General features: G+C 45.7%; 1 protein-coding gene across 1 annotated transcript in view; it reads left to right on the top strand.

The window, feature by feature from the left end:
• The window catches only part of LOC142892538 (uncharacterized), a 317,526-nt gene that overhangs the window by 145,400 nt on the left and 155,692 nt on the right, over window positions 1-16,434 (top strand). Inside the window, exons 3-5 of the mRNA XM_076032750.1 lie at window positions 13,237-13,376; window positions 14,113-14,273; window positions 14,539-15,133. Coding sequence (XP_075888865.1) covers window positions 13,237-13,376; window positions 14,113-14,273; window positions 14,539-15,133 — 896 coding nt within the window. The remainder of the gene's footprint in view (window positions 1-13,236; window positions 13,377-14,112; window positions 14,274-14,538; window positions 15,134-16,434) is intronic.

Here is a 16,434-nt window from a genome sequence, read left to right as displayed (position 1 = left end):
TATGGCGTTTCTGGCAGCCCCCAAGCTGCTGTGCAGTCAGAGATGAGCGAAATGAGTGATATGCTACAGCGTCAGCAGGAGCAGCTTAATCAGCTGATGGCCAGTATCGCTCAACTGCAGAACTCCAGTCAGCACCGCCGTCCACCCCGATCCGGACCTTTAGTATGTAGGCGTTGTAACCAGCCTGGGCACTTTTCGCACGAGTGTGATGGGGTGCGTGTTCCGCCTCGTTCACAGTTCTCTCTTCGACCTCAGTCAAATTCTGGTCAGCAGTCTCAATCCCCTTCTGTGGCGGAAAACTAGTGCCCGTCAAACTGCAGAGCCACAGTTTGGACAGGGCCGTTACTGGCTCACAGGCTGTTTTATCTGACGTGGATGCTTCCGGATTAATTTCATCTTGCTCTCATTTAGATGTGAACATGAGTGGCGTTAGGGTCCCTTGTGTTGAGTGTTTCTTTCCGCCAGCATCTTGAGCCTTTGGGCCAGGAACGCCTCCGTGCCTGCAACTGGTTAGAGGTCAGGGCTGCCAATGGCCTGACTATCCCTTACCTCGGGTACTTGGAACTTGATGTGCAACTGTGTGGTAAAACCATGCCCCGTTGTGGTGTCCTGGTCGTGAGGGACCCACCTGTAGTGATGGTCCGCTGACACCCGAGGCTCCAACACATGCGCTGTTGCTCATGAAGCAAACGTATCGAAACACTGTGCCGAGGCGCGGTTTGGTCACGTGACTAGTGACGTCCGAAGCAGTTGAGCGCTTCGGATGTCAAATGAATCACCTGATTGGTTCGGTTTGTCATGTGAATCGATTATCGAGTATTTTGACCATATGATCATTTTATCCTTAATTTCCAACCCCAAGCTGTATAAACTTGAATGCTAAGAGGATATAATGCATATTAGATGATGTGTATTTGTATAACGAGGGAGGGTGTGGCCTAAGGACATCAACGCCCTATATCAAGGTGTGCATAATTATTAGGCAGATTCTTCTCCTCGGGAAAAATGGGCCAAAAAAGAGATTTGACTGACTCTGAAAAGTCAAAAATTGTAAAAAGGTCTTTCAGAGGGATGCAGCACACTTGAAATATCTAAGATATTGGGGCGTGATCACAGAACCATCAAACGTTTTGTAGCAAATGGTAAACAGGGTTGCAAGAAACGTGTTGAGAAGAAAAGATGCAATTTAACCGCAAAAAAATTGAGAAGAAACAAACTTGAAGCCACCAGGAACCCATTATCCTCCAGTTCTGCAATATTTCACAACTGCAACCTACCTGGAGTGTCAAGAAGTACAAGGTATTTAGTTCTCAGAGACATGGCCAAGGAAAGAAAGGCTGAAACCCGACCACCTCTGAACAAGACACACAAGTTGAAACGTCAAGAATGGGCCAAGAAATATCTGAAGACAGATTCTTCAAAGGTTTTGTGGACTGATGAGATGAGAGTGACTCTTGTTGGAAAGGATTGAAGGGCCCGTGGTTGGATCAGTAATGGCTACAGAGCTCCACTTCGACTCAGATGCCAGCAAGATGGCGGTGGGGTACTGGCAGAGATGCCCACGAGTCTTTGATTTAGAGTCCGAGTCGAGTCACGAGTCTTCGGCCTCGAGTCGAGTCAATTCTCGAGTCTTTGAGGGGCAAGACTCGTCGAGTCGCAAGTCTTTGATTTAGAGTCCGAGTCGAGTCACGAGTCTTTACACACACACACACACACACACACACACACACACACACACACACACACACACACACACACACACACACACACACATATATATATATAAAATGACATAGCCTCTGGCTGAAATACAGTATATCCAAATTTTTATTCAGACTTTTTTTAAAAAAAAAAAACAAAAATAGATGGCATTTATAATAATAAATAATATTAAATAATAAAATAGATAAAATAAAGTAGTAAAACTGTCTGTCCTTTCCATGGGCCTTAACTATTACTAAACTAACCCATGTGTGGAAAAAAGAAAAGAAAGAAAGCCTCCAAGAAGGTGAACTTAGTTACATTTAAAAAAAACATTAGGCTGCCTCTCAGTGGCCGAAAGACTGAAAAATTATACAACTGAACTTAAGTTACATTTAAAAAAAATATTAGGCTGCCTCTCAGTGGCTGAAAGACCATCAAAATTATGCAACTGAACTTAGATACATTTAAAAAAAAATATTAGGCTGCCTCTCAGTGGCTGAAAGACTGAAAAATGATGCAACTGAACTTAAGTTACATTTCAAAAATTATTAGGCTGCCTCTCAGTCGCTGAAAGACCATCAAAAATTATGCAACATGCTTGTTACATTTCAGAAAAATTAAGCATGACAGGTTTGTTGCACTAAGCCTGGCTATGTGCGGGCGCATTATAATACCTCCGTGACTAAATACCCTCTCTACTGGTGCACTGGTAGCAGGGACACTAAGCACTCTCATAGCCACCCTATGAAGTCTGGGGAAACCCTTAGCGTGTCGATTCCAGAATTCCAGACAGTCTGTTTGCGTTTCTTCTTCATCGGCCGCAGTGGACTCCGAATTCTGGATGTAGCGCTTGAGTTCAGCCCTGACAGATGAGGCACGGTCTGGGTTCTTCTTGCTTTTCTTCCGATAGGCTGAGAACAGGCGAGGAACTTTGGCAGGTGTCGGTGACTGCTCCTTGTCATCTTCACCACCGCTGCTGTTCTCTTGACGTACAGTGACTTGAGAAGCATCAGCCAAGACATGATCTGAAAAATGTCCACAAAAAACATGGTTAGTTACATTATGTTCATCAGATCATGATCTTAGTTATACAAATAGTGATGATTAAATGAAGGAATATATAAGTTAAGGAATCTATCACAAGTAAACTTACCCATTACCATCTCCTTCACATCACTCTTGACATCATTTGGGATGGGAACATCATGCTCCAGCCAAAAGAGGCAGTAGTATGGGTCCAGTAGTGCAGCCATCATGTAAACCTTATCTCCAAAGGGCAGGTCTCCTGCAGGCTTGTCCGACTCCTCCATTCTGACATTTACGAACATCCCCTGAAACAAAATCAGATCATCAAATTCAGCTTTACGGTCAGATCACAGGTTTACAGAAGTAAAGAAGTGGGTGAAAATGTTTTGTTTTTATAGCTCCCATCATACCTGAAAACGGCGTTGGAGGGACTGCTGTAGGGCTTTCACTAAACCGCGCAGGTAATGAGCTTTCTTCTGCATACTGTTGAGGTGGCTGTTGAGTGATAGAATGCTAGGGAGAGCCGCACTGAGAGTAACCACCTTCTCTGCTTGTGTGAGATCTGTTGCTTGAAGAAACGGGCCCAGAATTTCCACAAGCTCTTTCAGCTGGCTCAACTCTCTGCCTGTTAGGCACAGGCTTTTGTGTCTTTCATCTTCCAGGAGAGTGTTAAGGCTTTGGGGATCAAGGTCAGTGACTGCCTGTACAAGGCGGAGAGTCGAGTTCCAACGAGTTGCTACAGCAGAGGGGATGCTCCGATTGGCTCCATACGTTTTCTTAAAAGCTTCCTTAAGTCCGCAAGTTGTATGACGTAAACTGCAGAATTTTGTCACCTTTGCCAATGCACAGTTAAGAATTTTGGTCTCTTTCAGTCCATCTTGCACAACGAGCTGCAATGAATGGGCAAAACACTGCAGCCGCTGTTGCTGGCAGCTACTCTGGATGGTGTCCACATCTTCTTGGAGGGTTTCACCTGTATCCTCCCATAAGTCATCATTTTCTAGCTCATCATCATCTTCACCCTCGTCATCCAACTCATGCCTCTCAGCTCTAGTTGTTGAGGGGAAACAAACTGTAAAGGCCTTCTTCATATTTGAAGCGTTATCACTGATAATGTAATCTAATTTGTGTTTTACATTAAATTTGTCACATATCTCCTCAAATTGTTCACTGATTCTGATTCCAGTGTGTGAACCTGTGAATCTATCACAACTTAAGAGAACTGTCTGCAGTCTTGAGACACTGTTCTTCTCCATTTCCATGAAGTGGGCCGTTACACCTAGAAAGCCTCGCATGCTCCTGTCAGTCCAAATGTCCACAGTCACAGACACAGTGTCTGCTTTTTGTAATTTGGATTTGATCTTGTACTCTTTGTCGGATGCTAGATCACTCAGACGTCTGGTAATGGTGTTTCGACTTACTGGGCAGTATTTTTCATTCACCACTGACATGAAGTTCTGGAAGCTGGGTATGTCAACCAAGGACAGAGGAAGGTTGCATGAGATGATGAGGTCATGAATTATGGAGTCAGTAATGGTCTTCTGTCGGGGATGGCCCTGGCTGTATGTTTTCACTCCTTGTTTTAGTCCCACAAAGGAATCGAGGCTGCTCTGAGTCTGACTCTCTTGGGCTTCTCCACAGGAAACTTTTTTGGCTGCCTTATATTCAGCATACCTGTAGATGAACAACATGGGAGGTTGCTCATTTTTGTAACACAAACACTAGTAGGGTTGCCACCTCCTAGAGTTTCAAATCTGGGACATGGGGGGGAGGCGGAGGCATCCCCGAAGTGCGTATATTTACGGGAGGGTTGGCAACCCTATCTAGACCACAGACGGAAATCAAATGAGGTTTTGTCATTTTCCCTAAACAACGGGACAAATTGTGTCCCGGGAGAGATTTTATTTTTCCCGGGACAGGTGGTGAAAAAAGAGAACAATTCTGGGAAAAACGAGACAGGTGGCAACCCTAAACACTAGTGTGATAAGCTAGCGCAACAAGCTAGCGCAACAAGCTAGCTTGTAAAACGGCGGTAACCAAGCCGTGGTGTTTGTTTAACGTTACACTGCGGTCTCGTTAAACACCACGGCCCGACCGTTTCTTCTTGGTAATGCACTAAGCTAAACAATAACTAGACAATGTATGCAAAAACACTATGAGTACAACTTACCTTTTCTTTGTGCACCTTTTCAATGTGCCGCAGGAAGTTGCTGGTTGTGGAACCTTTTTCTTTTATTGTCCTTTTGCAGCATTTACATTTTGCAGTTCTGTCTCTGCCGTTCTGTTTGAAGTTTGTGTAGCAGTACGTTAATATAAAGGGTAGCGAACCTGGCGGTGGACTTTCTTTAGCAGCAGCTGCTCCACTTGCACTTGCCATGATGACTGATAATGAAGGAGAGAGGGAGGGATGTGACGCGATGCGTCGCGCATCGGAGGTGGTTTTGTGAAAAAAAAAAATAATAATAAAACAACAAAAAAATAAATAAAATTAAAGATTGCCCACGAGTCTTTGATCTCGAGTCGAGTCAATTCTCGAGTCTTTTAGGGTCGAGTCCGAGTCGAGTCTGGAGTCTCCAAAAATGCGACTCGAGTACGACTCGAGTACGAGTCTTTAACTCGAGTCCCCATCTCTGGGTACTGGTATGGGCAGGTATTGTTAAAGATGAGCAGTTGGACCTTTTTGGGTTGAATATGGACTCAAAATCAACTCTCAAACCTACTGCCAATTTTTAGAAGACACTTTCTTCAAGCAGTGGTACAGGAAAAAGTCTGCATCTTTCAAGAGGACTTTGATTTTATGCAAGACAATGCTCCATCACATGCATCAAAGTATTCCACTGTGTGGCTGGCCAGTAAAGGCCTTAAAGATGAAAAACTAATGACATGGTCCCCCTTTTCACCTGACTTAAACCCTATTGAGAACTTTTGGGCCGTTCTTAAGCAGGACATTTAGAGTAAAGGTAAACAGTGCACGTCTCTGAACAGTGTTTCGGCAGCTGTACAAAAAGTTGATTCTGACCAGATCAAGAAACTGACTAAACTCCGCGAATGGAAGGCTTGTGAATGTTATTGAAAAGAAGGGGACTGAGCCTCAGCGAAGGCGTGCTCTCATCATTATTATTATTATTATTGTTATTATTATTATTATTATTATTATTGTTATTATTATTATTTCTGAAATGTTTATTTGTTAATTCTGAGGGTTTTTTTTTATTCTCACTTTAACATGTAAAAATAAACAAGTGAGATGCGAAAATCTTTGTTTTTCATTTAGTTGCATAATAATTGTGCACACTAATAGTTTCCGAATAATGGTGTACATAAAGATATTCTCATAAGAAAGCCAGAACTTCACTTTTACTACTTAAATGTTCAGGTTTGATGGTTTGTTCACATTTTGGATAGATCAAAAGCACTCTAGATGTACAATAGCAAAATTAATCCTCAAAAATACAACTTGCCTAATAATTGTGCACACGGTGTAGACGGTACCGCTGCGGTTCCGACCCGACTATGTTCATGACAGACAGAATCTTCAGACATCAAGAACCTGATTCTAACTCCACTGGTAGGTTGGTGGCCTGCAGTGCTGGGATGCTTTGTTTTGTCTGTCACTGTGGTCCATTGAAGCAGCTCCAGAGAGTTCTTCCTACACACAGAGATGTGAAGGTGTGAATGGTGTTAGTGAATGGAACTCACTCTGCTGTTGGTAGTACATGGTGGCGACGCCTCCAACAGTCAGCACAGTGGTGAAGATGGTGAGCTGCTGCAGCTGAGAGGTAGACACCCTCATCTTCTGCTTCCTCTGCAGACTCTTCCAGTGAGCTCACAGGACAAACTGTTGCACAGAAGATCATGTGGAGATCCACAGTGGGACATTTCAAAGAGATGGTTGCTTCTTCAAGCCCAGGCCAAGACCATGGTGCTCATCAACAGACACACTACACTATTGATTTTATTATGTTAATGACTTTGTAAAGTGTCTGAGGTTTCTAAAATGTGCCATACAAATAAAATGTATTAATATCTATCTATCTATCTATCTATCATGCTTGATTACTACTATTACTGATGTACTACATCTGTTGAAGTTCCACAGGCTGTCTAATACATTCAATGAGTGTTTGTGACCAGTGTATTCTTTCTAATGATCCATGAAAATACGTGTGAACGAAGTGAAAATACACCAGGCCAGGCAGAAAGTACCGCGCCGCACCGGTAGGGGGCAGTGACGTGCCGGGAGGCTGATGACTGACTGACTGACAGCGCTATCAGGTGCAGTCAGGCACAGACGTAATAAATGAGTGAATGACGGTGGCCAACAGAGGTACAACACCGCTCCCAAGTGGTGAGCACTAAACAACACGTGTGGGAGCTTTCTGACAGTGGCCACCTCTCTTTGAGCTGCAGCCAGTGATGGTCTTCATCCTCTCCCACACCTCCCTCATATTGTTGTTCTGCATCCTTTCTTCATTTTTCCTTCTGTGCTGCTCCCTCGCCTCCTTGACTTGGACTCTGAGTTCCCTCTGGACCCGCTGGAACTCCTGTCGCTCAGCATCTTTGAAGACCTTCTCGTGGTTCAGAAGGTCCTTGATGTCGCTGTTTCTCCAGGGCTTGTTGTTGGCAAAGCAGCGTCCAGATCCAACTTGAACAACAGCGTCCATACAGAAGTTTCTAAAGTCTGTAGTGCAGTCAACCATCTGGTCCATGTTGTGGTTGTGAGAGCCCTGCAATGCGTCCCAGTCTGTGGAGTCAAAGCAGTCTTTCAGAGGCTGCTCCATGTGACCAGCCTCTCTGTCGTGCCTTGTCTTGTCCAGTGGGTGAAGGGCCTGGGTTCTGGTCCAGGGCCTGGTTCTGGTACTCTCTTGTCCTGGGGGTCCACATCCATCCGGGGGCCAGGTTGTGCTTCCTGTCCTCCATCCAGGGGTGTCTGCCTCCCAGCCCTCTGGTCCTGGCTCTTCGGGGGGCTGGTGGCCTCTGGCCAGGGGGGCTCACTGCTCTGGACCTCTTCCCCACCGGCTCTGAGTTCATCTGTTTACTATCTGAATGAGTTCATTTTTGGATCATTAATTATGTAAACTAATATCTGTTGTTGTTTGGACACAATACCTGTACATTGTTGCCAGTTGCTCTCCCAAGCCCTCACTTCCATCCAATTTTTTCTCTCTTTTTCTCTCTCTGTCCCTCCCTCAGTCCTGGCCACAATATCACTCATCCATCAAAATAGAATCAAAGCAGTCATCAGGTCCTTCCTGAACCCACCCGTGTCATTCACACCCTGGGCTCACAAGCTCTGCCTTTGAGAATCAAATCTGTCAGCCATCATGAAGACATTCAGACACACTTCTGCTGCTCATGATGGCCAGACAGGACAAGGGAAAAAAAAGATTCCCCTCTGTCATTGTCAAGAAACATTTGAACATTGACACCATCACCTACCCTCACATATATTTGTATTTGTATTGATTTATTGAGCACAATTTAAAACAAGGAGGGAACGAAGCCCAAAGGGTTTGAACAGAGTTCTACTCCCATCATCTACAATCAATCCAAAGTCAAATGTCAACATAGGAAGAGAATCATTTCAAACAACAGACAACAATATAGAATACATTGAACAGTTCAAACATAAGGAGATGTTTTTTCAGTCAGTATATTTGCAGAACACACACAGTGTGTGTTGAGGCCAGTCAGGTTATTGATTCATACACACTCATCCTTTCATTGTTTGCTGAGGGCTTCTGTTAACTGCTGTCTCCCTCCTCCACAGTCACTGGGTCGGAACCAGAGCTGCTCTCAAGTGCTGCTGATAGAGCTAACAGGAAGTAGCCATCTGCACAGGGCTGCTGCTGATAGTGGAGCATCACGTGTGCTTCAGTAATCATCCAATCAGGAGTGTTGTGCTATGACTTTGAGGTTGACTTGTCAGGGGGAAGCAGTGGAATTGTGTGTATTTTTGTTTTGCTTGTGAGAGTGATGGTAGGGAGCCTCTAATGTTGACTGAAGGCCTTCTATTGGCTGCTTTTGTCATTTGCCACTTCATTGTGGGTTGGTCCAGAGGGAGGGGCTTGCTAGTTAAAAGCTGACCACCAAGGCTCAGGTGGTTGTGATGAGGCAATTCAAAGCAGAAACAAGGCATTGAAAGTCTTCAAACAGAATCTTAATGATCAGAGTCTTATTGTATATCAAAGATCACAAGCCAGGGTAGGAAGAATCATAAAGTGTGCAAAGAAAGAGTATTGGCAAAGGTTTTGTCACTCAGTAGGGACTAGTGTTTTCAATTCAAGAGGAGCAATTTGTCATCTCAATTGAAGCATCCAGTATTCAGAGACATTTTGCTTTTCATGCTGAGCTACGTTTTGGGGCTGTTGGAGTCTCAGTCCATTGTGGGACTCGAACCAACAACCTTGTGATTCACAGTTAGTTGTCTTATTAACTGAGCCATCTGTGGGCTGATGGGATGCAGCTCCTGGAGAACTGATTGAAGCTCTTCTCTGAACAGTTGAAAAAATCAATAAATAACCACCTTGTTAGCCAGAGCACTGTGTAGGTCAATAGGTCACCCTGTTCATACATCCTATTATACAGCCCACTGCTTCTGGTAAACACGTGACTATAAACTGTGTCATTATATCATACAGTGACCTATATATGATTGATTTGATGCTGATGATCTTCTATTATTCATCACTGATGAGGAAATGAGTTGAAGAATCTTTGGTTTTGGCAACTTGTTGTCCTTTGTTGTGTGTCTGTGTCGCTGCTTGTCAGTGTGTGTCAGTGTGTGTGTGTCAGTGTGTGTCAGTGTGTCAGGTGAAGCACTGAGGCCTCTGTAGTTCTTTGCTTTCTCAGCGCTGAAGACGGTCTTGTGGGGACCAATGCTGACTCCCAACACAGAGCTCCCCCTTCCCTCTTTTCAAACTCTGTTTGAATTCCATTTTCAAAGAGTGAGGAGAATTTTCTTTCCTCTTCATTGTATCTAAAAGGCTTCAGCTCCACTTGTTGTGTTGCACTTGTACAAAGTGACTGTGGCTGTTTGTTTCTCCTGCAGAGTCCAGTGTTGAAACGCACCAATGTCAAGTCACTGCTGTCTATTGATGTAGTGACATCCCTGCACAGACCTCAGGAACCTGCTTAGCAGTTTAGCAGCTTAGCTCAGTGGGTTAGCCTGCTTACTGTGGTGCTGAAAACCAGGGTTCCAATCCTGGTTGTTGGTTCAATTCTGAAGCAAAGCCTCTTTTGTTCTCTTGCTACTTTGAACCAAGCCCAACTCCAACACTAAGTGACCCTCTAATCCAGCGGTGGGCAAACTGTTTGACTGGTGGGCCATAATGGCTTCTACAATATGACAGAGGGGCCGCTTTCTCATTGGAGGAAGACATATATCAGGGGATGTGTAGACAACATGTTGCTTTAATGGCAATTAAATAATGAACACAACAAAATAATTGTTTTCATTGTTTTCTATTTCATGACTTAATGACTATTAATATAATTCCTTCAAGTTTGGTCGGCCGGATTGGAGAGTGTAATTGGCCGCATATGGCCCCCGGGACGTAGTTTGACTTCAAACCTGGATCCTCTGACATAATTCCTCCCTTCTGAACAGACCAGAGGTGGAGTCATCTTTATATGACCTTCCGTTCCTGAAATACACGTCTTTGACCTATGAATTTGACCTTTGACCCGGTTCCAACCGTCTGACCCCTGATTCAATTGTTCCGTTACAATCAGGCTCCCTGAAACTGGGAGGGTGGGCGGAGTTTCAACTCAACAACAGGAAGGTAAAGTCAGTGAATGTGGCTTTGAACAGTGCCACTGATCCCTCTGGCCCTTGACCTTTGACCCTGAGAGAGAGAGATTATTTCAAGTCGAGGCTTTTTAAGGTCAAAGGTGATCAGAGCAATGATACTTCAGCATCAAAGCTTCTCTACAATAAATGCAGCATCCTGAATGCTGCTCATTGAGATGTGTGTGTGTGTGTGTGTGTGTGTGTGTGTGTGTGTGTGTGTGTGTGTGTGGCCAGCTGCAGTGTTACTGCAGCTTGCAGTCATTTGCAGCCATTTTGAAGCAGTGGCTCCAGTGCTTGGATGTTTCCCACAAGCTTCATTTGTCCATCACTACTTTGTCCTGCAGTGTGTTCTGCTCCTTGTGCAGTTTCTGCCACTGTTTTCCTGCCACTGCTTCTGACACAATGTTTGCTGCCCTTGTCTTTTGATGGAGTGAGCAGCTCCTTGAGGACCAGACCATCTTCACCTCTTGCACTCCAACTGCTCCTGGGAGCCACAGCCACACTGGATGCACCCTGGCAGAGAGAGAGGGGCGTGGCTGCACTTCAGCTCAACACAGCGTCATGTGATTTCAGGGAAGTGGGAGCAGAAACACTGATCATAGAATCTAAGAATCAGAAAATATCCCAAGAGCACCTCAAAGTCCAAGTGCTTCTCCGTCTGGCTGCATGTTGGCTGGAGGCAGCAGCAGCAGCAGCAGGAGTCCTCCTCTCTGTTCACAGAGGGTCGCTCTAGGTGGACACAGGTGGCTTCTTTCACTCCTCTCTCAAACCATCTGTCTTCTGTGTCTAAAATCTGGACCTTTGAGTCTTGGAAGGAGCGGCCTTTGTCCCGGAAATACAGATGAACCGCTGACTCAACAGAGCTGTTGATGACAACACCTGCTTAATCATCAACACCTGATGTTGAAAAATCAACACCTTGCTATTGGTCGGTCCCATCAGCCTTGGCCCCGCCCACACCTTCACTGGTAATCTGATTGGATGTTGGTTCTGGGATTGGATGGAATCTTGGAAACGGGTTGAAAAGGGAAAGAAGGATTCTGAAATGGGATTAGATGATGTAATCCAATCCTAATTTTAATCTGGATCAAAGCTTCAGTTTGTGTTGTTTAAAACATTTCAGTAGGATGTGGATAACTTTGATCCAAAAAGAACTGTATTTACCATGATCCCAACTGGGGGTGGGATTTCAAGGTGAATTTCAGGAAGGAAATGAGCAAAACTTTAACATTGGTCAAATAACCAATTTGTATCATTTTAGCAGAGGCCCTTCAGGCAGGCAGGCAGCAGTCATTCAGAGTTGGAGCATTTCTATCTGGCTGTACCCCAGAGAAACAATGGAAGGCCTCAGATGACTGGAGTATTGATTTGAGAATCCACGTATTGGACGGATCAATATTTTAGTCCTGATCTGCTCAATAGTGTCATTTCCCATCATGCCCCTCTCACCAGTCAAGCCGTCCCGCTGCCAATACTGGTAAAGACACGACATATAAATTTAAATATTGAAGTTTCACATAAAGTATCCAGTTTTTAACGTAGGATTTTACTTATTTGATCATCCAACAGCATTGTTAGATGGCGAACCAATGGCTTGGTACTATAAAAACGTCACTTCCGGGGTTGGCCAGCCGGAGGGAACAGTGGTGACGCAACGAGGAAATACACTGAAGGCTAGACCGTCCCCAGTGGTTACCGGGGAGGCGGGGTTTGGTCCGTCCTTCTAGGCTGGGTCCTCGAAGAACGCTTCCTTCAGACGGAGGACACTTGGACTGAAGGGTGCACGCCCTGAATTGAGACACAGCACATATGTGACGGAGAGTCTGCTTCTCATCAGCAGTGAATCCATCATCTTCACTCAACAGCAGTGAATGTCTCTGATGATGCGTTCAAGGACTGAAGTGTGAGTGCTGACTTCTGCCGTCTCTTCTTCTCTCCTCACATGGAAGTGATGTGTTCACGTTGAGGGAGGATCACTTGGTCCTGAGGATGGGGGGAGGGCTCTTCCAGAGTGCAGCCAGTAGGGGGCATTAGAGGCTCGGCCTCCTTGTTGTCCTCAGGAGCTGACAGGAAGTGTCACATCCCTCAACAAGTGTCCAGTCCCATCACGTCAGGGAGAAACAGGTGCAGCTCTTCAAAGAGGAAATCATATTTTTCTCACCGTCATCATGGACTGCCAACAAGTGATGGCAACTGTAGTTCTGGAAAGAGCCGCCAGGGGGCGCCCTCGAGTCAAAACTACCTTCTACTGCAGACTTTACAGAGAAATGAACACATGCTGAAAAAATAACACATTGATTAACAGGCAGATATTTCAGACAGGTCACTCTATAATATGTCAATAAGAAACACAATGTGTTCAAATGTGGCCTTGAACTTTCAAACCTTCCTATGACGCGTCGGTCCTCGCAGCTCCCAGTTCTGCCACTGAGGGGCGCTGTTTGACCAGTTTTTGCTTGTTTGGTTTTGTTTGTAGCCACAATGCAAGCATCAGTTGTATCATACTGGGGAGTTGATCTTTCTGCCTGGCAACAAGACATTGTTGCTGCTGCTGCTGCTGCAGCAGGTGAGTCCTGACTGACTGAATAACTCATTCAGTGTGACGCTAGTCAACAATGTGACTTCAGTCTGGTTGATTTCTTCCTGTTCTCTCGCTCCCAAGTGGAAGTCAGAGTGTTCTGAGCTCACTGCCTCACTTCCTGTTTGACCTCCAGCTCAAGATGAGTGTTCGAGTGGAGGAAGAGGAGGTCGGAGCAGCAGCGTCTCCAGGGTCCAGTGGGGTGTCTCTGAAGAGCGACAGGTCCATGGAACTACCTGCAAACTTCAGTAATGAACCTGGAGCCTCTGGAAGACAGTAAGAACACTAATGTCCTTGTTTCTCAGTCTAATTCTAGTTTGATTTGACAGTGATAAATTCCTCAGAAGGTGAAAAGGTGTCAGATGTTGTGGTCAGTGGTCAAGAGAAGAGAATCTTTGACATGGTCACATTCATCAAGTTGAAATGCAGCAAAGCCTTTTCTGAGACTGAACTTTATGCAGTGGCAGGAATGTTTGATGGTCTGTCATAAAGTGCAGCTCAACTCCACTGAGATGAATTTCAATCCAAAGTTCAGTGCAATGTGACTCCACTGTCTCTGTCTGCTGAGAAACAAAGGGCCAGTTCCACAGAGCCACTGCTCAACCAGAGCCCACCAGGTGTCCACCACACCAGATAGAAAATATACATTTGATAGATGAATATGTCATCTAATAATATATTAGATGATGTGACAAGACCAGCCTAGAAAACAGCTACAAATCCATGACGGGCGCAACGTGGTGGCTAAAAGACGGCGTCATTAACGGCTGCGCTCCATTCTTTGTGGGTCAAATTCTTTGATTGTGAAGCTGCATGAAGGGATTGAATTTAGAAAAGAGAGCAAAAGACAAGAAGTGATTTGTGAAGAGCCCACTAGGAGGCCAGCAGGCTGTCAGTTAGTGTTGATGGAGACAATGATTCCATCCAACTAATGATGGAGTCAGAAAAACAGCTGACAAGTGATGGACACCAACAACTGATCCACTCACTCAAAGCCAAAGTGTCTCCACAGGAAGACGGAGGGGAGTCCTGGTGGTGAGAAGCAGCAGCTGAAGGAGCTTCTACAGCGGCAGCAGCAGCAGCAGCAGCAGCAGCAGCAGGCCAGGATGAGCTGGACGTCCTCGTTATACAGAAGGTTCATTGGCTCATTCTGGGACCGGTCTGCTCCATCAGGTGAGTCCTCGTGTCTTCAGTGTGGAGCAGCACTGCAACCTGCCAGTCACAGCCAGACTGATCACAGTAAGACTGTCCACCGGCACCTCCTTCACTTCTCCCTCTGAGATCACGTCAGGACCTCCAGTGAGAAGATTCACTGAGGGACGTTGAGAGCAAACAGTCACACAGCAGCTTCACCACAGCAGCTGAAAAGTTGTGGAGAGAAAATGATGCTCACACTGTCACACTGATGTTTTCTTCTCCAACCTTTTCTCTGCTCCAGAGGCTGATGATGGTCTGCAGGAGCTTCTACAGCAGCAGAAGATCAGTCTGGAGAGGAGATGTGAACGTGCGACTGAAGGTGAAGAAGCAGGAAGTCAAACCCTCTTCAACAGCATCTACACTGACCTCTACATCACTGAGGGACTGAGTGAGGAGGTCAACAGAGAGCATGAGGTCAGGCAGCTGGAGACCAACAAGACCAAGAAGACCACAGAGACCAAGAAGACCACAGAGACAAAGAAGACCAAGAAGACCAAGAAGACCAAGAGGACCACCAAGACCTCTGAGACCATGGAGACCAAGAAGACCAAGAAGAGCCTCCACGACCGTCCAATCAGGTGCAGCCAGATCTTTGAAGCCTCACCTGAGCAGCAGGGACTCAGAGTCAGAGTGGTGCTGACCAACGGCGTCGCTGGGGTTGGAAAAACCTTCTCAGTGCAGAAGTTCACTCTGGACTGGGCCCAGGGCCTGGAGAACCAGGACCTTCATCTGGTGCTTCCTCTCTCATTCAGGGAGCTCAACTTGGTCAAAGAGCAGCACTACAGTCTTCTGGAGCTTCTCCATGTTTTCCATCCAACGTTGCAGAGCAGCTGCATGTCTGCAAACTTCTCTTCATCTTGGACGGCCTGGATGAAAGCAGACTGGCTCTGGACTTTGAGAAGAACCAGGTGGTGACTGACGTCACTCAGAAGAAGTCAGTCAGCGTCCTGCTAACAAACCTGATCAGAGGAGATCTGCTTCCCTCGGCTCTGCTGTGGATAACTTCCAGACCTGCAGCAGCCAATCAGATCCCTCCGTCATGTGTGGACAGGCTGACAGAAGTACGAGGCTTCACCGATGACCAGAAGGAGGAGTATTTCAGGAGGAGGTTCAGAGGTAGAGAAGATGTGTCCAGCAGGATCATTTCCCACATCAAGGCCTCCAGGAGCCTCCACATCATGTGTCAGATCCCGGTCTTCTGCTGGATCACTGCCACAGTTCTGGAGAGCATGTTGAGCTCAGAGCAGAGAGGAGAGCTGCCCAAGACCCTGACTGACATGTACTCACACTTCCTGCTGGTCCAGACCAAGAGGAAGCAGCACAAGTATGGAGGAGGTCCACAGGAGCTGACGGAGGCTGACAGGGAGCTTCTTCTGAAGCTGGGCCAGCTGGCATTTGAACATCTGGAGAGTGGAAACATCATGTTCTACAGTGAAGACCTAGAGGAGTGTGGTCTCAGTGTGACTGACGCCTCTTTGTACTCAGGAGTTTGTACAGAGATCTTCAGAAGAGAGAGTGTGATCTTCCACAAAACCGTCTACTGCTTCGTTCATCTGAGCATCCAGGAGTTTCTGGCTGCAGTCTTCAGCTTCCACTGTCACACCAACTGGAAGAGGACAGAAGATGGTCACTCTGGAGAATCCCTGGATGAGTTCCTTCAGAAGATGATTGCGGAATATGGTTCATTGTCGGGTTACAAGATTAATATCAACAAGACTCAGGTTTTAACACTGAATTATGTCCCTCCAAACAAAATTAAGAGTTTGTATAGATGGAATTGGGAGGCGGATTCCATAAAATATTTGGGGGTTTTTCTAACAAAAGAATTTTCCAGGACTTTCGATGCCAACTATGGCCCCCTAACATCAAGACTAAAAATAGACATACAGAGATGGAATGTGATCCCTTTTTTTCAATTTACACTCCAGAGTTGAGTCAGTCCACGCTTGTTATATCTATTTCAGTGCTTACCTATCTTGATTCCGGAGAAACAATTTACAGAATGGGACAGATTAATATCACAATATATCTGGCAAGGGAAAAAGGCCAGAATAAGGTACAGAACACTGCAGTTGAAGAAAGAGAAAGGGGGGTTGGGTCTTTCCAACCTACAGGAATATTATCTTGCAGCTCAACT

Source organism: Nelusetta ayraudi, unplaced genomic scaffold (genome assembly GCF_046127955.1).
Source record: "Nelusetta ayraudi isolate G7.1 ecotype Tasmania unplaced genomic scaffold, CSIRO-AGI_Nayr_v1 ptg000034l, whole genome shotgun sequence".
NCBI classification, from domain to species: Eukaryota; Metazoa; Chordata; class Actinopteri; order Tetraodontiformes; family Monacanthidae; genus Nelusetta; species Nelusetta ayraudi.
This window is presented reverse-complemented; position numbering and strand designations above follow the sequence as displayed.